At 44.3% G+C, this 22133-nt stretch overlaps 2 protein-coding genes across 6 annotated transcripts in view; one reads left to right on the top strand and one right to left on the bottom strand.

Moving 5' to 3' along the window:
• Positions 1-946: 946 nt before the first annotated feature.
• On the bottom strand, positions 947-10857 carry MED19 (mediator complex subunit 19). Of its 3 annotated transcripts, none has more exons than XM_032152936.2 (5): positions 10375-10850; positions 3401-3657; positions 3147-3243; positions 2732-2826; positions 947-2533 (listed from the first exon to the last, which is right to left on the bottom strand). In XM_032152936.2, exons 1-5 carry the CDS (start codon positions 10640-10642, stop codon positions 2465-2467), a joined length of 786 nt encoding a protein of 261 aa, XP_032008827.1. In that variant the 5' UTR covers positions 10643-10850; the 3' UTR covers positions 947-2464. The 3 variants fall into 3 exon arrangements, with proteins under 3 accessions (XP_032008827.1, XP_058294688.1, XP_032008828.1); XM_058438705.1 differs by lacking the exon at positions 10375-10850 and adding an exon at positions 10015-10327; XM_032152937.2 differs by lacking the exon at positions 947-2533 and having other exon boundaries at positions 2732-3065; positions 10375-10857.
• Positions 10858-10972: 115 nt separating this feature from the next.
• TMX2 (thioredoxin related transmembrane protein 2) overlaps positions 10973-22133 on the top strand; it is a 22381-nt gene continuing 11220 nt past the window's right edge. The window contains exon 1 of one of the 3 annotated variants that reach the window (XM_032152944.2): positions 10973-11216. In XM_032152944.2, coding sequence (XP_032008835.2) covers positions 11028-11216 — 189 coding nt within the window. In that variant the 5' untranslated portion in view covers positions 10973-11027. The remainder of the gene's footprint in view (positions 11217-22133) is intronic. The other 2 variants (XM_032152942.2, XM_032152941.2) reach the window with 2 other exon arrangements.

The raw sequence follows: 22133 nt of genomic DNA on the forward strand, positions 1-22133 counted from the left end.
CCAAAACTGCTTGTTATTTGAAAGCTTAGAGAACTCTTAAAAGTCGTTTCTTTCTTCTTTTAAGAGACGGGGCCTCATTCTGGTTGCCCAGGCTGTAGGGCAGTGGCACAATCAGATCACTATACCCTCAAACTCCTGAGCTCAAGGGATCTTCCTACCTCAGCCTTCTGAGAAGCTAGGACTTACAGCTGCATGCCACCATGCTTAGCTAATTTTTTTGTTGTTGTTGGTAGAGACAGACTCTCAACCAATTTTGCCCAGGCTGGTCTCGAACTTCTGGCCTTGAGCAATCCTCCTGCCTTGGCCTCTCAAAGCATTGGGATTACAGGCATGAGCCACCATGCCCAGCTACAGTTTTTTAATACAGGCTTTAGTCTCTGGAAAGTAAAGCTAATTCTGGAAACAGCCAAAGGTGAGAATAGTAACAGGTATGAAAGCCTGTTGAAAGCAGGTTAACTAGATACTGGTGTCAGTTCAATTAGATATATTGCCTTTTATTGGACAAAAGCTGTGCTCTAACTTTAAATAGGTATCCTTAGATGCTAAATCTCAAGCAGTTGACCAGAACCCTTTAATTACTCAAAATTTAAGAATATAAACCCTTAGCTGGGCGTGGTAGCTCATGCCTGTAGTCCCAGCACTTTGGGAGGCCGAAGCGGGCGGATCACAAGGTCAGGAAATTGAGACCATCCTGGCTAACACGGTGAAACTCCATCTCTACTAAAAATACAAAAAATTAGCCTGGCGTGGTGCGGGCACCTGTAGTCCCAGCTACTTGGGAGGCTGAGGCAGGAGAATGGCGTGAACCTGGGAGGCGGAGCTTGCAGTGAGCCGAGATCGCACCACTGTACTCCAGCCTGGGTGACAGAGCAAGACTCCGTCTCAGGAAAAAAAAAAAATATATATATATATATATATAAACTCTTATTTGGGTGCAGTGGCTCACGCCTGTAATCGCAGCACCTTGGGAGGCTGAGGCGGGTGGATCACCTGAGGTCAGGAGTTCAAGACCAGCCTGGCCAAAATGGTGAAACCCCCGTCTGTACTAAAAATAAAAATTAGATGGGCGTTGGTCATGGGTGCCTGTAATCCTGGCTATTTGGGAGGCTGAGGTGGGAGAATCACTTGAACCCAGGAGGCGCAGTTTGCAGTGAGCTGAGATTGCACTACTACACTCCAGCGTGGGTGACAGAGCAAGACTCTTTCTCCAAAATTAAAAATATGTATATATAAACAAAAATTAGCCAGGTATGGTGACGCGCACTTGTAGTCCCAGCTACTTGGGAGGCTGAGGTATAAGAATCACTTGAACCCAGGAGGCAGAGGTTGCAGTGAGCTGAGATCATGCCACTGCACTCCTGGGCAACAGAGCGAGACTCCGTCTCAAAAACAAAACAAAACAAAAAAAACCCAGCAAACTCTTACTCTGAAATCCTGGATTTAAACCAGCTGAATGAGTGGTTTTCCACCCACTGATTCAGGAACAACTTTGGCTTTCACGGCAACAGATTCTAACTGTGTTAAATTTAAAGTCAGATTACATTAATTCAGGTTTTCTCATGGATGTTTTCAGTTACCTAACCAGCTGGAAAAAAAAGTTTTGTTTTTGTTTTTTTTTTTTTTTACATTTTGATAGTTTAGGCTACATTTTGTTGCTGTTTTAGAAATGTTTTCACATCAGCTAAGTAACTTTATTGTCTTAACTAAGGACCCAAGCAGGTCAAAAGTTCTTGTAAAGAGAAGAGAAGCATTTACCTTTGCTTGCCAGAAGTTCATCTCAAAAGATCACAGGCTTCTGACCTAAGAACCAATCTTGTTGAAACACATGGGTTTTCAGTTGGCTATTCTGTTTTGACACAAAATTGACGTAGAATACACTGTTGAGCCCTACCTGGATCAGCTCTTCAGATGGAGCCTGAGATCACCAAGGCGCTTGGTTCTTAACATAATGGGCAGAGTGTCACGTGTCTGCTGTGGAGTATTAGTAAGCTTGGGTCACTTTTCAGTTTGGCTGGTTCCCTGCCTGCTAGTGAGATCATGTAATGACAAGACCCAAATCCCCTTCAAGTCTTAGCAATGCCTTGTCTTAAATCCTGATTCACAGAAAGGCACATACCTCTTAACAGGCAGTCACACTTCAGCCAGTTTGATATATGTAATTTTTTTTTTTTTAAAGAAAGAACAAGTCCTAAATCAGACAAATTGCACAAAAGAGAGAGAAGAAAATTGTAAGCTTCCTGGGAGAGGAAGAGATGTCCATGAGAAAACCAACTGGGATGAGCCTACAAAAGCATGTCCCTCTCTCTCCTAATTTACTTAGTCTCAACTGAGCCCAACAGGAGCTGGCCTCTGTCCCAGCTGCAGGATGCTCCCAAGGCAGTGTCCAAGAGCCTGGAAGGCAGCTTTTATCAGCAGGTTCAGTACAGCAGGAAAAGCCATCCTGGCAAAGAGTCCAGTGGTCCTGTTAGCGTAGGCTGCTGCTGCTGCTGGCCTGGGAGCTGCCCATACCTGGGTGGTCTGGACTATGTCGGTTCTGGGGGAGAAAGAAGGAGGGGTAAGAACAACTAGGAACTAGCCTTGGCTTTGATCAGGCTGTACAGGAGAAACCTGCAACCTGCCTTGGGTTTTCAATCTCAGGTCCAACTTGAGGCAAAGAACTCTTTAGGGTATTTAGGACAGGGGTGAGATCTGGGGAAACTCACTGGGTTGTGGCAATAGGCCTCTACTCTACCTTCTTTTTCTTCTTCTCTTTCTTCTTCCTTTTCCGTTCAGGATCCTCTTCTTTTTTCTTTTTCTTCTTCTTGTGATCTGAATCAGATGGTGTTTCTGTAGGAGACATTAGGTACCTATCACCTGTAAAGCTCAAAATCCTCTACTGTTATGAACCACTGAAGACTACAGGAAAATCCCAAGTTGGGGCAACTGCTTTTGTCCAAATGGCCAGAAAGGATACAGAGGTGCTGCTAGAGTCCCTGTCCCAAGTCCCAAGAGACCACAGTACACTGGTTTCTTCTTCAGGGGAATTTAGGAGTCCAGAGCTCCATACGGAACTTAACTGGGTTTACCTATGGAAGTTCAAACCAGATTCAGAAGGTCAGGTTTTTTTTTTTTTTTTTTTTTTTGCTTTGAATAGAACTGCTTCTTACCTGGGGGGACAGGATCCTGGGTACGGCTCTGTTTGTGCTTGTGCTTATTCTTCTTCTTGGGAGGCTGAATATGCATCAGACGACACTGCTCCGGCAACTGAAGGAACCAAAGGAAGGTCCAGGTGAGTAGAGGGAGGAAATCTCTCCTGCTCCTATCGTCCGTTCTGCTCCATTATGTAGGAACAGACTTGGAGAGAAAAACCATCTCCATGTTTAGGCCTCCCCATTTGCCTTCTTCCTCCAACAGGACTCACCGGGCCAGTGTGGAGGCGGAAGCCGGCCAGCATGGTCCCTGTGATAGGATTAAAAGAGCTACTGAGAATAGGGGGCTTCTCAATGAGAGAGCGGAGGCTGCTGTTATCATGGGAACCAGGCAGATCAATCATCCCTGGCAGGTCAGGCAGGAAGTTACTTAGCTTCTCCTTCACCTTCTTCCCACAGAATTTATTATAGGCTTGTTCCAAGTTGTAGTGTGTGATCAGATTCGTGCTGCCTGTCAGTTCTGTGCTACCTAGACAACGCAGAATAAAAATAAAAAAAGATCAGTCTTCAAAGTAGACCCAGGGAGTGAAGGACTATATATTAACCTAAATAAGGAATTTTTTAAGTGCAGATTTTAAAATTTAAAATTTATTTTTAAAGAAACAGAGCAGGCCGGGCGCTCATGCCTGTAATCCCAGAACTTTGGGAGGCTGAGGCGGGTGGATCATGAGGTCAGGAGATTGAGACCATCCTGGCTAACATGGTGAAACTCCGTCTCTACTAAAAATGCAAAAAATTAGCTGAGTGTGGTAGCACATGCCTGTAGTCCCAGCTACTCAGGAGGCTGGGGCAAGAGAATCACTTGAACCCAGGAGGTGGAGGTTGCAGTGAGCTGAGATTGCACCACTGCACTCTAGCCTGGATGACAGTGAGACGCTGTCTCAAAAAAAAAAAGAAAAAAAAAAAAACAGCAAAAGTAAATAACATGAAAAATATAATACAACACAATGGTAGGTTCCAATGGGAAGGGGAAAAACAGGCAAAAATCCAATAGGGCAGAGACAGGAACTGCTCTAGCCCAATGAAGGAGACACTCCACTCTCTTAAGATTAACTGGAGTTGATTTACATGATGCTTGCTTCGTGGTAAATGCTGTTCTGAGTGCTTCTCATAAAATGTATTAGTGAAAAATTATATTCTCTGACATAGCCAGGAAAATACGACCTAGCAGCTCAGCTACAACCATGCTCAGAAGGCCAAATGTGACCCAGTGACTTAAGGGTCTTGTCAAGGACTTTTTTTTTTTTACTAGCAAGAAACACTAATCACCTTTATATAAGAAAAGAACTGGGAGATTTTTCTAGCTACCACTGCCTAACTTGTTACCAACATCTTTATTCTTCTTCATGATACTGAGTATGATGCCTTGCCTAAAAGGAATAAATGTTTTTTGTTTTTGAGATGGGAGTTTTGCTCTGTCACCTAGTCTGGAGTGCAGCAGGGTACGATCTTGGCTCACTGCAACCTCCGCCTCCCAGGTTCAAGTGATTCTCCCACCTCAGCCTCCCAAGTAGCTGGGATCACATGCACACACCACCATGCCTGGCTAATTTTTTTCTAACATAGACGGGGTTTCACCATGTTGGGTAGGCTGGTCTTGAACTTCTGACCTCAAGTGATCCGCCCCCCTTCGTTTCCCAAAGTGCTGGGATTACAGGTGTGAGCCACAGCGTGTGTCCAGGAAGAAATGTTTGATTAGAAGTCAGTCAACTAATGGGCAGGCGCGGTGGCTCACGCCTGTAATCCCAGCACTTCGGGAGGCCGAGGCAGGCAGCTCATTTGAGGTCAGGAGTTCAAGACCAGCCTGGCCAACACGGTGAAACCCCGTCTCTACTAAAAATACAAAAATTAGCTGGACAGTAGTGGCACACACCTGTAATCCCTGTGAGGCGGAGGTTGCAGTGAGCTGAGATCAGGCCACTGCACTCCAGTCTGGGCGAGAGAGTGAGACCCTGTCTCAAAAAAACAAAACAAAACAACAAAAACAAAAAAAGAAGTCAGGCAACTAGAATTATTCTGGCTGTCTTCCATGCCTCAGTTTCCTCTTATCTGTGGAATGGAATAATAACTATGTTACATACACATAATTTTCTCCCCAGGTTCAAATGAAAATATGCTGAAAAGCATAAAGTATCAGGCCTGGCACAGTGGTTCATGCCTGTAATCCCAGCACTTTGGGAGGCCAAGGCAGGCAGATCACCTGAGGTCAGGAGTTTGAGACCAGCCTGGCCAACATGGTGAAACCCCATCTCTACTAAAAATACAAAAATTAGCTGGTTGTGGTGGCATGCGCCTGTAGTCACAGCTACTCGGGAGACTGAGGCAGGAGAACTGCTTGAACCTGGGAGGTGGAAGTTGCAGTGAGCTGAGTTTGCACGACTGCACTCCAGCCTGGGTGGGAGAGTCAGATTCCATCTCAAAAAAAAAAAAAAAAGTATTATATATACGTAAGGCACTATCTATATAAATACTGCATGGCTGATTCTTTTTTAAAAAATTACATTTATTAGTAACTTAATAAAGACCTAGTAGCAAGGGTAGAAATGGCTAACTACAACTTCATTTGTAATTACGATAGACACAGAGGGTACAAATGACAAAAATGGCTTGTTTATAATCATTCACTTGGGAAAACTGAGGTACTGAACTGTAAACTCCTTGGAGGCACAGACAATGTCTTGTTCATTCATGTATCGCTAGTACCCAGCACAGTACACCCATTAGGTGCTTAATAAATATTTATTAAATAAACAAGGCACTTTCCCTGTATACCTCTAGGCCTTACTTCATCCTTTTCCTTCCCTTTACTACCAAACAACTCAGAAGACTGAGTGAGGGTAATGGCAGGAGACCCAATGTCACAGTATCTCTCCTCGTAACTCTGGGCACTGCCTCTTGCCATTACAATCTTCTGAATTTCCCCTCCTCCACCAGCTCTCCTCTGTCCAGATGGTTATCCTTAAGGCTCAGGTGAGAAGGCAGTCTGTGTTTTTTCTAAACTCTAACTTGAGAGTTCAAATTCCCGTTTTGACTATTCTACAAAGATTACTTTTTATATTTATTTATTTATTTATTTTTTGAGACAGTCTCGCTCTGTTACCCAGGCTGGAGTGTAATGGCACGATCTCAGCTCACTACAATCTCTGCATCCTGGTCTCAAACTACTTTCCTGCCTCAGCCTCCCAAGTAGCTGGGACTACATGCATACACTGCCATGCTAGGCTAATTTTTGTATTTTTTGTAGAGACAGGGGTCTCCCTGTGTTGCCCAGGCTGGTCTTGAACTCCTGGACTCAAGCAATCTGCCTGCCTCAGCCTCCCAAAGTGCTAGGATTACAGGCGTGAACCAACCTGCCCAACAAGATAAAAAAAAAAAAAGTTGTTTTGAAATTCCAAATCTTGCCAACATCACTCATGGCTTCTCTATTTCAATCCATGGCACCCACATGTTCCAGATATTTTTGGAAAGCAGTACTCCTCAGTTCACAAATCTTAATGGTTTCTTTTTGCCCTCAGGAGAAAGCTCAAATTCCTCTGACTGGCACTCAAGGCTAATTACATCTTACTCCAACTTAGCTTTGGGGCCTCATCAACCACTACTCTTCTATGCAAAATTTCTAATCCATCCAAATGGATCTCCTTATCGCCTCAAAAAAACACCCCTCACATTATTTCATCTTAGGAAAATTCTTCCTAATTTTTCTTCACCAACATGAATTATTCGAGGTCTAGCTCAAGTGACATCTTATTCTGTCATTGTGGATAGCAACACACTTTGAAAACCATTAGGTCGTTCTTAATATTGATGGCTAAGATATTGTTAATTGCTGTTGTGAGGCATGAGCACAAAACGAGATGGAGTTGACAGGAAATATAGTCACCATCCTTAAACCACAAATTTTACATTCCTAACTAAACTCCTTGAAAAGCAATGACCAGCATTACTAATCTCTCTCTCCATCTCACCCGCCTCATACACCCAACATTTGCCCAGAACAGATAATCAATATCTGTCAACTGACTGATAACAAATAGCTACACTCAGAATAGGGAAGGCAAAAGAAAGATGAAAAGAAACCGCTGGTGGACATCAACCACTAACTAATCAAAGGGATGTCAACTTCTCCATGTTTCAGTTTTTTCAATTATAAAATGTAGATAGTAATGCTACCTCAAAGGGCTATTCTAAGTATTAAATACTACTGCATATAAGTGTGTTGTGAACTTCAAAGTACTATACCAATATTTGTTGCTATTTCCCTCAAGTCATGATGTGGAAATAAGACTTGAGACAATGAAAGGCATCTGGGAGGCCGGGTGTGGTGGCTCACGCCTGTAATCCTGGCACTCTGGGAGGCCAAGGTGGGCGGATCACCTGAGGTTGGGAGTTTGAGATCAGCCTGACCAACAGGGAGAAACCCCGTCTCTACTAAAAATAAAAAATTAGCTGGGTGTGGTGGCACATGCCTGTAATCCCAACTACTCGGGAGGCTGAGGCAGGAGAATTGCTTGAACCCAGGAGGCAGAGGTTGCAGTGAGCTGAGATTGTGCCATTGCACTCCAGCCTGGGCAACAAGAGCAAAACTCTGTTTAAAAAAAAAAAAAAAAAAAAAAAAGGCATCTTGGAGACCAAACATGTCCAAAATAACTCTTGATCTCCACCTCTTCAAACTTGTTCCTTCCTCATCTTCCAAGTCCCCGTACCCATACACCCAATTATTCAAGCCAAAAACTTAAAAAGGCATCAATTCCTCTATTTCCTTCACTTCTATATACAATATATATTTTTAATTGAGACAGGGTCTTCCTCTATCATCCAAGCTGCAGTGCAGTGGCGCAATTATGGCTCACTGCAGCTTCAACTTCCCGAGCTCAAGTGATTTCTACCACCTCAGCTTCCTAAGTAGCTGAGACTACAGGTGCATGCTGCCATCCCTAGCTAATTTATTTTTATTTTTTGTAGAGATGGGGTCTCATTATGTTGCCCAGGCTGGTCTCAAACTTTTGGGCTCAAGCAATCCTCCCACCTCAGCCTCCCAAAGTGCTGGGATTACTGGTGTGAGCCACAGCGCCTGGCCCTATATTCAACTTTTCAACCCTGTCAGCTCTACCTCTAACATCCTATATCCATTTACTTCTCTATGCCCTGCTATGCCCTGGTTCAAACCATTATCTTTCCTGGACTACTGAGCAGTAACTTCTGACTAATTTCCCCACTTGTCGTGTGGCTGCTTAAATGATTATAAATAAGTACATTTGACCAAGTTCCTGTGTTAAAATGGCTTTCCTTGGCTGGGCACAGTGGCTCAGACCTATAATCCTAGCACTTTGGGAGGCCAAGGCGGGAGGACTGCTGTTGGCCAGGAGTTCAAGACCAGCTTGGGCAACACAGTAAGACCCAGTCTCTACAAAAAAATTTTAAGTTAGCCAACTGTGGTGGTGCATGCCTGTAGTCCTAGCTACTTGGAAGGCTGAGGTCGGAGGACAGCATGAGCCTAGGAATTGGAGGTTACAGTGAGCTATGATTGTACCACTGCAGTCCAGCCTGGGTGACACAGTGAGTGAGACCTTGTGTCTATAAAAAAATTTTTTTAAATGGCTTCCTTTTGTATTTACAATCTAAATGCCTTTATTGCTTTATAAAAGCCTCTGCCTAACTCTCCCAGCTTCATCTCTCTCCCTAACACTCTTTCCTTTTGTTCACTTCACTGGAGTCCAGCTGATTTTCTGTCCCTAGATATTCTAAGTTTTTTCTCACATCAGGGTTTCTGACCTCATTTCTTGTATCTAGAATTATCTCTCCCTCCTGTCCATACATGGCTGGCCCTTTGTCTATGCTTACATTTTAGTTCAAATGTTAGCTATGTGAAGAGAGCATCTCTGGCCACTGTAGCTAAAGTAGTTCTGCCCCTCAATTTTTTTTTTTTTTTTAAGAGACAGGGTCTCATCTGTTGCCCAGGCTGGAGTGCAGTGGCACAATCTTGGTTCACTGCAGCCTCGACCTCCTGTGTTCAAGCGATTCTCCTCCCTTAGCCTCCTGAGTAGGTGGGGCTACAGGCATGCATTACCACACCAGGTTAATCTTGTATGTTTTGTAGAGACTGGGTCTCGCCATGTTGCCCAGGCTGGTCTCAACTCCTGGGCTCAAGGGATTCTGCCTCGGCCTCCCAAAGCGCTGGGATTACAGGTGTGAGCAACGCGCCCGGCCACCTTCAATTCTTTATCATGTTTTCTCTTCCTAGCATTAACCACTTTCTGACATTATCTTGTTTACAATGCCTCCTCCACTGAAACGTACATCCCAAAAAAGGCAAGTATCTTGTCAGTCTTGTTCACAACTGTCTCCAGCATTTAGAAAAGTGCTTGGTACATAGGTACTCAACAAAATAATTTTTTGAATGAAAAGAGTTTGGTTCGATTCTTATCCCTTCTTTGATCAGACCAGGAAATGCTAGAACCTTAGAAGGAAGAATGGAAACTTGCCCCAAACCAATAGCAAGTCTGTGGGAGACTTGTAACTAAAACTTTGGGTCCCCAAAAATATTAAGTCAGGCCTCTCGAGTTCCAAACTCAAACCCTGGATTTCGTTTGTTTGTTTTGAGACAGAGTCTTGTTCTCCCAGGCTGGAGTGCAGTGGAGCAATCTCGGCTCCCTGCAACCTCCGCCTCCCGGGGCTCAAACGATTCTCTCGCCTCAGCCTCCCGAGTAACTGGAATTAAAGGTATACGCCACCACGCCCAGGTAATTTTTGTGTTTCTAGTAGAGACAGAGTTTCATCATGTTGGCTAGGCTGGTCTCGAACTCCTGACCTTAGGTGATTCGCCTACCTCCGCCTCCCAGAGTGTTGGGATTACAGGCGTGAGCCACCGCGCCCAGCCCTAGGTCATTTTTTAGGGAGACGTAAACCAGTGTCAGGGACAGAGCCTGGACATGGTGCAAAAGACAGTAACGGAGATGCACCGCGCCCCTGCCCGCCATTCATCCCTTTGGTTGAATTCAACTTATCCTGGTTGAATTCAAGTCATCCCTCTGCTTGTGAATCCTAACAGCCCTTCCGACTTAGGGCTCCACAGTCCGGGTATGCGTTGCCTAGGTTACCTCGCACCTCCGCTAGCCGGCTGAGAGCCACGCCCATCACCGCCTCTCTAAGATTTGATTGGCTGGCTTTGGCAAGGCCGAGTACTCACCTGGCAGTTCCCTCATAAGGTAAAAAGGGCCACAGCCAGCTCCTGACTTGTCTGCGCCAGGAGGGGCCGTGGCCGCGGTGGGAGGCGGGGCCGTGCCGGGTCCCCCGCCCGGAGGAGGCGGTGGCGGGGGTGGAGGCTTTCCTGGTCCGAAGCCGAGTGCGGTTGGGGGCGGTGGTGGGTCAGCCTGAGCCCCGAACAGTGCCGTGAAATTCTCCATCGTACCCTCCGCCCCGGCCCTGTCTCGGTGTCTGGCGTTGGTAATTTTCATTGGACAATGCTTTCAAAGAGTACCCCCCTCTTTCTCAAGGAGCCGCTTGTCATTGGATGCCTCAGGCACCACCTACCTTGTTTCTACAACTACTTCCGTCGCCTTATGAGAACGTTCAGAAAGTGCTATTTAACCTTATTAGAGTCTTCTGCTAACTCTGCTTGCTACAGTCCAATAAAATGACTTAGGCGGATAAAGCGACAACTAGACTAACCAATGAAATATTAAGTTCTTTTTTGGGTTCTGACCTACCACAGCGTTTAGAGAACTACATCCGGGTTTAGAGGCCGTACGTTTGCGCTATAGCCCAATAGCAGTCGTTATGGTGGGGGAGGCGGGGCCAGACCTACGTCGCCGGCGAGCAGTGTCCCTTACGGCCGAAAAGATGGCGGTCTTGGCACCTCTAATTGCTTTGGTGTATTCGGTGCCGCGACTTTCACGATGGCTCGCACAACCTTACTACCTTCTGTCGGCCCTGCTCTCTGCTGCCTTCCTACTCGTGAGGAAACTGCCGCCGCTCTGCCACGGTCTGCCCACCCAACGCGAAGATGGTAACCCGTGTGACTTTGACTGGGTGAGCCTCCCGCGTCTTAGTACCCCGCGACCTTGACTTTCCCTGCCCTTGCAGGTGCATCTGGGAACCCTGGGGTTTACCTCTCTGAGGACACCTGAGGTTCCGAGCCTGGAGCGGACTTAGAGACTATTAAGTGCAGGGTCCGAACCATCGTCGAGTCTAAACTTTGTGTTTAAGATGGGAAAACGGAACCTGTTAGTGGTAGCTCCTGCACAATGGCCCAACAGCTTTTGACTGTTGAATCCAGGTTTCTTTCTATTTCACCATTGAGACTAATAAACAGCCCTATCAAAACTGTACATACACGTGTATAACGTTTTACAGTGCCGCTCATTATGTAAAGCCTCCTGAGGAGCCAGTAAGGTAGACAAGGCAAGTAGTAGTATTCCTGTTTCATTGGTAAAGAAATGGATCTCGGCCGGGTGCGGTGGCTCACGCCTGTAATCCCAGCACTTTGGGAGGCCGAGGCGGGCGGATCACAAGGTCAGGAGTTCGAGACCATCCTGCCAAACACGGTGAAACCCTGTCTCTACTAAAATACAAAAAAACTAGCCGGGCGTGGTGGCGGGCGCCTATAGTCCCAGCTACTCGGGAGGCTGAGGCAGGAGAATGGCGTGAACCCGGGAGGCAGAGCTTGCAGTGAGCTGAGATCGCGCCACTGCACTCCAGCCTGGGCGACAGAGCAAGACTCCGTCTCAAAAAAAAAAAAAGAAATGGATCTCGGTATATTTAGGCGACTTGCCCCAGGTCATACAACTAATGAGTGCCTGGGACTTGAAACTGCTCTTTTGGCCACACTACCTGCACAACACTGTCAGCCGCTTCTTAATTCAATAAACATTTCTAGAGTGTACACTCTAGGCACTCTGCTTGATCCTGAGGATGCGAAAGTGGATAAAATGTGGGGGCTACTGTAAAGGAATTGTAAAAAATACGTTGTAAAGAAATCTTTGGGATTTCTTTGGGAAGTGTCCCAAGCTCCTTGCTGTGCTTCCTTGGTATGGGTGGAGGGACTGTTCGGAACATGAACTTAAAGCACTATGCCCTCTGCCATATAGCATGTAGGGGCCAAGGAAAAGCTTCCCCTTTGCTCTCTGAGGGTTTGTTGAAAAATCAACCGACAAAGGGCACATTAATAGGAGAAAGGCATAGAAATTTTATGTTAACATGCATAGCATGAGGGAATTGCAGGAGAATGACCCAGTGGGGTACAGATGCTTATATACCCTTCTTCATAGTAATATGGGAAATGGGAAAATGTGGGTGATTTTAAGGTGGATCGTAAATGATTTTTAGGGTGATTCAGTGGCCTGGAGAACATACAGTGGCCTGGAACAATGACTGTTGGGCCTGCAGAGCAGACAATGGTTTCTGACAAAAATCTGTCCAGGTGTGTTGACAGGCTTCAGTCTTTCTTCTTGTACTGAGGTAAGTTAATGAAAACTCAGGAAAGAGACCAGAAGTAATTGTTGTGTTCTTTGACAGGTCTGGGCTTTAGGCAGATAAGGTAGTTATCAGAGTAAAGCTGCTTCCAGTATCTGCTGGTATCCAGGGACCTTTAATTTAAGATAATTAGCATACAGGATGCCACCTTTTGGGGTGAGTCCCTGGTCTCCTTTATTTCCTTTGTCTGAAACTTCCTTAGAAGTTTCACTATAAGCCGAGTTGGTGTCTGTGGAGAGAGAAATCGGGCTAGTAATTGAGCGGCAAAGGATCGCATTAAACCAGTCTCTCATTTTGGGGGATAGGCCAGTTCAATTAAATTGTTGTGTCTCATTTCAGGAGATGGCATTGTAGATGAGTTCTCAAAGCTAGGCCTCTGTATATGATGTAGGCAAACAGGTATTTAATAAGAGAGACATTTCTATGGAACAAGACAAAGCTTAATATCTGGTATAGTCTATAAACTAGTTTCTTTAGAGTCTGGAGGGCAGTCAGTTGGGAAGATTAATAGCAATCTATTTTCCTAGATTGTAGGTTGTGTGTAAAGTTTGTCCAAATATAAGCTGTTGTGGTGATTTTTTTTTTTTTTCAAAGCCAGGTTGACTAGCTTTAGCTGGTAAGGCCTTAGGAAAAAGGCAAGGTTTTTAGTTTTTTGGATTTTTTTTTGAGACAAGGTCTTGCTCTGTCATCTAAGCTGGAGTGCAGTGGTGTGATCATGGCTTACTGTAGTCTTAACCTCCCGGGCAAAGCCATCCTGCCACCTCAGCTTCCCAGGTAGCTGGAACCAAAGGCATGCACTACACACCTGGCTAATTTTTTAAAATTTTTTTTCGAGGTGGGGTCTCTTGATGTTGCCCAGGCTGGTCTTGAACTCCTGAGCTCAAGGGATCCTCCTGACTTGGCTTCCTAAGGAGCTGGGATTTACAGGTGTGAGTCACTGCGCCAAGCCAAAAAAGGCTGTCTTAATTTTTAGTGATTCTAAGTCAGAAGAGTGGGTGAAAAATGGAAAACATTAGTCTGGAGGTTAGCAATTTTATGAGTCCAGTTTTCTTTTTTCATTAGACTTTGGAAATTTTTACCCAGTCCAGTTATACAGTTTCAAAGTTATCAGAAACCTGTATTTGTCAGAATTCTTCCCATGCTTTCCATGAGCCTCCTTGAAAATAAGACATTTGTCCAGGCGTGGTGGCTCACATCTGTAATCCTAGCACTTTGGGAGGCTGAGGCAGGTGGATTTCCTGAGCTCAGGAGTTTGAGACCAGCCTGGCCAACATGGTGTAACCCTGTCTCTACTAAAAATACAAAAAATTAGCTGGGTGTGGTGGTGGGTGCCTGTAATCCCAGCTACTCTGGAGGCTGAGGCAGGAAAATCACTTGAACCCGAGAGGCAGAGGTTGCAGTGAGCCAGGATCATGCAATTGCACTCCAGCCTGGGCAACAAGAGCAAAGTTCTGTCTCAAAATAAATAAATAAATAAAATAAAAATATATTTATTTTATATATATATAATATATTATATATGTATTAATGCGCTTTTAATACTAAAGCTGATTTTAATAAACTTTACAAACAAATCTGTCTAATCTTGATCAGCTTTGACTACACAAGATAAAATTTCCATAAACCTTTTATAACCTCTTAGAATTTGTTTTCATTCTTTATTTTCTTTCCCCAGCTTTTTGTTGTTGTTGTTATTTAGTTTTTATTTCATAATCATAAACTTAACTGCAATCCAGCTAGGTATGGAAGGGAACAAGGAAAACACGGAACCCAAAGGGAACTGCAGTGAGAGCACAAAGATTCTAGAATACTGTGAGCAAATGGGGTGGAGGGGTGCTCTCCTGAGAGGAGAGTACAGAAGGAATGGTCTAGTGGTTAAGACAAAACAAGTCAAACTTACTAGAGTTGTCCACAGTCAGCAATGGTGATCTTCTTGCTAGTCTTGCCATTCCTGGACCCAAAGCGCTCCATGGCCTCTACAATATTCATGCCTTCTTTCACCTTGCCAAAGACCACATGCTTGCCATCCAACCACTCACTCTTGGCAGTGTAGATGAAAAACTGGGAACCTTTTGTGTTGGGTCCAGCATTTGCCATGGACCTTGCCAGGACCTGTATGCTTTAGGATGAAGTCCTCATCATCAAATTTCTCCCCATAGATGGACTTGCCACCAGTGCCATTATGGCATGTGAAGTCACCACCCTGATACATAAACCCTGGAATAATTCTGTGAAAGCAGGAACTCTTATAACCAAATCCTTTTCATCCATTGCTCAGAGCACGCAAGTTTTCTGTTGTCTTTGGAAACTTGTCTGCAAACAGCTCGAAGGAGATGCGGCCCAGGGGCTCACCATCCACGGTGATGTTGAAGAACATGGTGGGGTTGACTGTGGCTGATAGTACAGGGCTCCTGGTGGTGGCAGCAAAGCCTCTTTGCCCAACTTTTTATATCTGTTTAGTTTTATCTATATCATTGTTTTCCTCCATTCATTTATTCTGAAACAACCCCCCCTCTTTTTTTTTTTGAGATGGAGTTTTGCTCTTGTTGCCTAGGCTGGAGTGCAATGGCTCAGTCTCGGCTCACCACAACCTCAGCCTCCTGAGTAGCTGGGATTAGAGGCATGTGCCACCACGCCCAGCTAATTTTGTATTTTTAGTAGACGTGGGGTTTTTCCATGTTGGTCAGGCTGTTCTCCAGCTCCCAATCTCAGGTGATCCACCAGCCTCGGCCTCCCAAAGTGCTGGGATTACAGGCATAAGCCACCATGCCTGGCCTAAAATGTTTTTTAAATAAAGCCAATTTACTTAGCGACTTAAGCCAATAAGCCTTTTTCATGGAAAGTCTCAGAGGTAATTTTCTAGGTTCAGAATACCAGATGATATAACCCTCACATTCCCCCAAAATATTCACTTTCAAAAATAGGCTAAGATAGCGAAAGACTCTTGTTGTCATAGACAGTTAAGGATGGTGTTTATGTGTGTGGTTCCTGTAGTATCCCACCAATACGTGGGGGGCTGCTAATCATAGACCTATTAATTCGAGACACAAGGTAGGCCCTCCCTGGATTGGACTTGCCCAGGACTAACCAGGCAATAAGTGTTGAGACTTCTTCCTTCTCACTGAAGTAATTTTATTTATTTATTTTTTAAATTAATTTTAAAAATTGAGGGGGGAGACAGGGTCTCGTTCTCTTACCCATGCTACAGTGCAGTGGCATGGTCGCAGCTCACTACAGCCTCAACCCGCTGCACTTAAGCCATCCTCCCACCTGAGCCTGTCAAGCAGATGGGAGTACAGGCACGTGCCAACCTACATGCCCAGCTAATTTTTAAAAATCATTTGTGGAGAGGAGGTCTCACTGTGTTGCCCAGGCTGGTCTCGAACTCCTGAGCTCAAGCAATCCTCCCATCACAGCCTCCCAAAGTGCTAGGATTACAGGTGTGAGCCACTGTGCCCAGCTTCAGTGAAGGAATTTTTTAAAAAGGAGAAGAAAAAGATAAAAGAGTTGAGACAATAAAATCAGGCGTGAGCCACTGTGCCCGGCCCTCCTTCTCTTTTGAAAAGGCCTTGAAAGATGGCTCTCTCCTTCACCTTTTGTTGTGTCCTGTAACTTTTACTAATTATCTAAAGTAAGAGAGAAAAATTGTTTTTGAAAACAGGCAAATAAAGTATCTTTTGAACATGGCTTTTATTCTGCATGCCTGTTATATCTGTATCTTTACGTGTGTCATATAGAAGTGATACTTCACTACCAAACTCTACTTGAAAGAGCTCTAATCAAGTAATTTAAAAAATGTAAGTGCTTATCACATTGGTAAAAGCTAGCTCAGATGCCTTTTAATTTACATAACCTTGGTAAAACTCTCCAGTAATTTAAAAATCTTCAAGTCATGTTTAAACCCTCAAGTTTTTTTTTTCCCCACTGGAAATTTGGGTTACTAGAAGTTAAGATAGTAGAAACATAAAATATGCTTTCATTAAAATTTTATTGGCTGGGGTGCAGTGGCTCAAGCCTATAATCCCAGCACTTTGGGAGGCTGAGGCAGGTGGATCACCTGAAGTCAGGAGTTCGGGACCAGCCTGGTCAACGTGGCAAAACCCCATCTGTGCAAAAATACAAAATTAGCTGGGCGTGGTGGCATGTGCCTGTAATCCCAGCTACTCGGGAGGCTGAGATGGGAGAATTGCTTGAACCCAGCAGGCGGAGGTTGCAGTGAGCTGTGATCACACCACTACACTCCAGCCTGGGCGACAGAGCAAGACTCTGTCTCAAAAAATAATAATAATAAGCTAAGAGTTGCTTTATAATGAAGAAAATTATACAGATAAAACTAAATGGATTTTTTTTTTTTTTTTAAAGCAAAACAAAACAAGCCAGGGCAGCAAAACTCTGAGCCCTGTGGTTACCAAGAAAATAGTCAATATAGGGGAAGGGCAAAACCAAGTAACTATTTAAAACCAAAGGGTGTAATGTAAAGGAATTGTTCCATTTTGTAGATTGGTATCATTCAGCTTCTTTTTTTAAAAAAAACTTTACTATAGTGGATTGTAAAAATAACTGCTTTAAGGACAAAATTCTTAATTTTAAATGCTACAGAATTTAAGAGCTTGTTTGGATTAACGCAGGACCCACAACTCATTACTGAACAGTCACTGAGTATATATGATCCAAACGCACAGGGGGTTTATTCCTGAAAAAGCAATCAGCCTAGTGGGCCAGATAATGCCATTATAAGGTCTGTTTGCCCTGAGAAGGGAACTGCCCAACTCTCCCTTTAAAATACCAAGTGAAGGGCCGGGCGCGGTGGCTCACGCTTGTAATCCCAGCACTTTGGGAGGCCGAGGCGGGCGGATCACGAGGTCATGAGATCGAGACCACGGTGAAACCCCGTCTCTACTAAAAATACAAAAAAAAAATTAGCCGGGCGTGGTGGCGGGCACCTGTAGTCCCAGCTACTCGGAGAGGCTGAGGCAGGAGAATGGCGTGAACCCGGGAGGCGGAGCTTGCAGTGAGCCGAGATGCGCCACTGCACTCCAGCCTGGGTGACAGAGCGAGACTCCGTCTCAAAAAAAAAAAAAAAAAAAATACCAAGTGAAGTACCCCAGATGAAGCAGTTAGTATGTTTCATATACAAGCCATGTTGCACTAGCTTGATGATAACTGGGATATCCTCCCACAAAATATGTCTATTACCCAGGTCATGGTAAATTTGGAGGTTAAGAGGGCCCGTTTTACATGGGTGCCCCCCCACAGAATCATAGGTCTGTTTAAGAAGCCTTATCAAATATCCTATCCCTCATAGGTCTTACAGATGCAACCCCATGCTGGGAACCCAAACCCTTTGCAACAGAAAAGGTAAAATGGTCTGGGGATTAAAAAAAAAAAGGCTTCCTGGGACCAGAACATACAAACATACAGGTTAATAGAACTGTAAAATGTAAGATGTTTAAACAAGCTTTATCTAAGGTAGTTGTAACCCCTTTTACCTAAATGTCTTATGAAAATGGGTACTATAAGGCCGGGTGTGGTGGCTCACACCTGTAATCTCAGCACTTTGGGAGGCTGAGGCGGGTGGATCACAAGGTCCAGAGTTCAAGATTAGCCTGGCCAAGATGGTGAAACCCTGTCTCTACTAAAAATACAAAAATTAGCTGGGTGCAGTGGCAGGCACCTGTAATCTCAGCTACTCGGGAGGCTGGGGCAGGAGAATCACTTTGAACTCGGGTGGCAGAGGTTGCAGTGAGCCGAGATCGCGCCACTGCACTCCAGCCTGGGCAATAGAGTGAGACTGTGTCTCAAAAAAAAAAAAAAAAAAAGAAAATGGGTTCTATATCTAATTGGGGGATTTGAGGGATGTTTTCCCCTTTGTAGTACTGTAAAACTGAAGACGTACATCTGCTCATGTAAATCCTCCATTGCATAGCCTTTTGTGTGGAGCATTTATCGGGGCTGATGCCAAAAACTAAGCCCTAACTTTTTAAGTGCAGATTAAGCCATTATTTATCTCTCCCTGTTTTACTTCCAAGGAAACCGAAATCATGGTATTCTGAAGACTAGAAACATGAATCTCCCTCATTTGGTATCCCACTGACCCTGGATCTGTTTCACTGCTAATGCTCTGCTCCTAAAACTATACAAGCTGCCTCCCTCTAGGCCAGGGCTCATGAGGTTATAAGGGCTGGTTTTGAGGGATAAAATTAGGTCAAGATTGTCTGGTCGAGGTGGCTCACGCCGGTAATCCCACCACTTTGGGAGACCGAGGTGGGTGGATCACTTGGCGGTCAGGAGTTTGAGACCAGCCTGGCTAACAGAATGAAACCCCGTCTCTACTAAAAATACAAAAATTAGCCGGGTGTGGTGGTGCATGCCTGTAATCCCACCTACTTGGGAGGCTGAGGCAGGAGAATCGCTTGAACCCAGGAGGTGGAGGTTGCAGTGAACTGAGATTGTGCCACTGCACTCCAGCCTGGGCGACAGAGCGAGACTCTATCTTGAAGAAAAAAAAAAAAAAGGTCAAGATTAAACCCTCCAAATCAAGAAGGGGGTTCTAAAAATGCCCAAACAGCTGGTAAAACAAAATTGGTTGCTTTCTGAACTATTATGTGTCACTTTTGCATCCACCCCAACCATAGAAATTTTCTGCTTACTATAAAATTAAGGAAAAATATTTACTAACATTATAAAATACCATGGAACAAAGCCTCCTGGGTATAATACTCCAAATTATAAGTTGTGAAGATAAATATATCTACACATATAGATATGTATATATACATATTTTTAATCATTTTTCAAAGTGATGCCTATATTTTGTATAGCTAATTGCTATAAGTCTGTAACAGAAACCAAGCTTATAGTAGCTCAACACATAAAAGTTAAAAATAAGTCAGTCTGCCGGGCGTGGTGGCTCACTCCTGTAATCCTAGCACTTTGGTAGGCCGAGGTGGGCGGATTGCCTGAGGTCAGGAGTTCGAGACCACCCTGGGCAACATGGTGAAACCCCATCTCTACTAAAATACAAAAAATTAGCCAGGCGTGGTGGCGTGTGCCTGTAGTCCCAGCTACTTGGGAGGCTGAGGCAGGAGAACTGCTTGAACCCGGGAGGTGGAGGTTGCAGTGAGCCGAGATCATGCCCCTGCACTCCAGCCTGGGTGACAGAGCCAGACTCCGTCTCCATAAAAAATAAGATTAAAAAAAAGAAAAAAAAAGTCGTCTTGTAACTTTGTTTTTTGGGTTTATTGTCAGCTTTTTTTTGTTTGTTTGTTTTTTACTTAATAATTTTAAGAAGTGGCCGGGCGCGGTGGCTCACGCCTGTAATCCCAGCACTTTGGGAGGCCGAGGCGGGCGGATCACGAGGTCAGGAGATCGAGACCATCCTGGCTAACACGGTGAAACCCTGTCTCTACTAAAAACACAAAAAATTAGCCGGGCGTGTTGGCGGGCACCTGTAGTCCCAGCTACTCGGGAGGCTGAGGCAGGAGAATGGCGTGAACCCGGGAGGCGGAGCTGGCAGTGAGCCGAGATTTCGCCACTGCACTCCAGCCTGGGGGACAGAGCAAGACTCCGTCTCAAAAAAAAAAAAAAATAATAATAATAATAATTTTAAGAAGTAATGAATGCCTGTCCACATCCATTCCTATATGGCCTAAAACAATTAATTGACTATAAGTCTTTTGACTTTTAAGGCCCTCAGCCATAGGGAGTCCTGCTGAGGAAAAAACACTGTAGAATTATATGACTTCTCCTGTGACAAAACCTTTTCTCCCAAATACCAGTATATGGTGCAATACAAAATTTGTGGGAAAAATAGCTTTCTACTTTTAATAAGTCTGTAACAATTTAAACACCAAGGACCAGGCATTTCTCCCATTTAATTTATATCCTCCCTCAGGATGCTATACCTATGGAGATAAATTGGCCAGAAGAGAGATTAAATTTATTACATTCTAATATAATGTTGGTATCACAATTTTCAAATAAGATTTATCACAGGGTTTAAATAACCCTTATTAAGGAGTATAAACACACTGTAAGTCTATTCAAAGACTATGATGATGCATGCAGGGTTTTTCCTGGCTGATTGGGTTGTTTACTGCCCTCAGATTCTACCTATAACTCTGAACGCCCAAATCTTCACTGTCTTTATGATATTTGTTATTATATTAGCATTAGGCATTTCTTGTAAATATTATGCTAGATACAGCAAAAGGCAAAGGCACAGTTAAAGACCCGGATCATAATAGCTCAGAAAATAGATCTGATCCGGGATTTTTTTTAGACGAAGCCTGACTCCATTTCACCCCTTAAACAATTGACTATTACATCAGGTCAGACCATGTCCTCCCCCCATTATCCAAATCGCTAATATTTAAAACTATTACCATCAAATCAAAGCACTCTAGAAACAAGCCTTCCTAGTCCTGTGGGACCCTGCCAGATGGCCAAATCAGAGAACTCTAGGAATGAGGTTTCCTAGTACGTTGGGACCTGCTGGTGTTTGTTGGCCTACACATACATTCTATGGAATGCTTTTTGGCCAAGAGAGGGGAGTGAGGACTAAGACGTGATTTTTTTTATCTTGCCCAAATTCCTTTCTAAGGGATCTGGAGAATCATGCCCTAAAAACCATAAATTCTCATCAGATGGGTTTTATTTAACCCTGGATATCTATTGTGACTTACTTTCCAATCTGACTCTGGCATAACAAGGAAGAAACTAAAAATGTTTTACCCCAAAATCTGTTTCCTTCCCATACCTTGAAATTGCCCTGCAAATTCTCTTCTGGGAAAAAATCCACATTGTATAGAGAATCCCCTCTCGCCTTTGTTTTCCTTCCTTCTTTCTTTCCCAGATCCAGGAAATAATCAACTAAGAGATAGGCACCCTTTTAAGTCCAATAAGAAACGATTTACAACCTGCTGTCTCTGAAGTCTGCTGAGAGCTTCCTCTGCACAATAAAACTTGGCCTCCACAATCCTTTATCATAACCTGAACATTCCTTTCTGTGAATTCCAGGTCTTCAGACAAACTCAACCAACTGTCTGCCAGAAAATGTTTAAATTTACCTATTATAGCCCCGCTTTGAGTTGTCCTGCCCTTCTGAACGAAACCAATGTATTTCTTAAATGTATTTGATTGATGTCTCATGCCTCCCTAAAATATTAAGCTGTACCCAGGGCATCTTGGGCACATGTTCTCAGGACCTCCTGAGGGCTGTGTCGTGGGCCATGGTCACTCATATTTGGCTCAGAATAAATCTCTGAAAATATTTTACAGAGTTTGACTCTTTTTGTTTTTTTTTTTTTTTTGAGACTGAGTCTCGCTCTGTCGCCCAGGCTGGAGTGCAGTGGCACCATCTCGGCTCACTGCAAGCTCCACCTCCCGGGTTCACGCCATTCTCCTGCCTCAGCCTCCCCAGTAGCTGGGACTACAGGCACCCGCCACCACGCCTGGCTAATTTTTTGTATTTTT

This window comes from Hylobates moloch, unplaced genomic scaffold, assembly GCF_009828535.3.
Source record: "Hylobates moloch isolate HMO894 unplaced genomic scaffold, HMol_V3 SCAFFOLD_5, whole genome shotgun sequence".
NCBI classification, from domain to species: Eukaryota; Metazoa; Chordata; class Mammalia; order Primates; family Hylobatidae; genus Hylobates; species Hylobates moloch.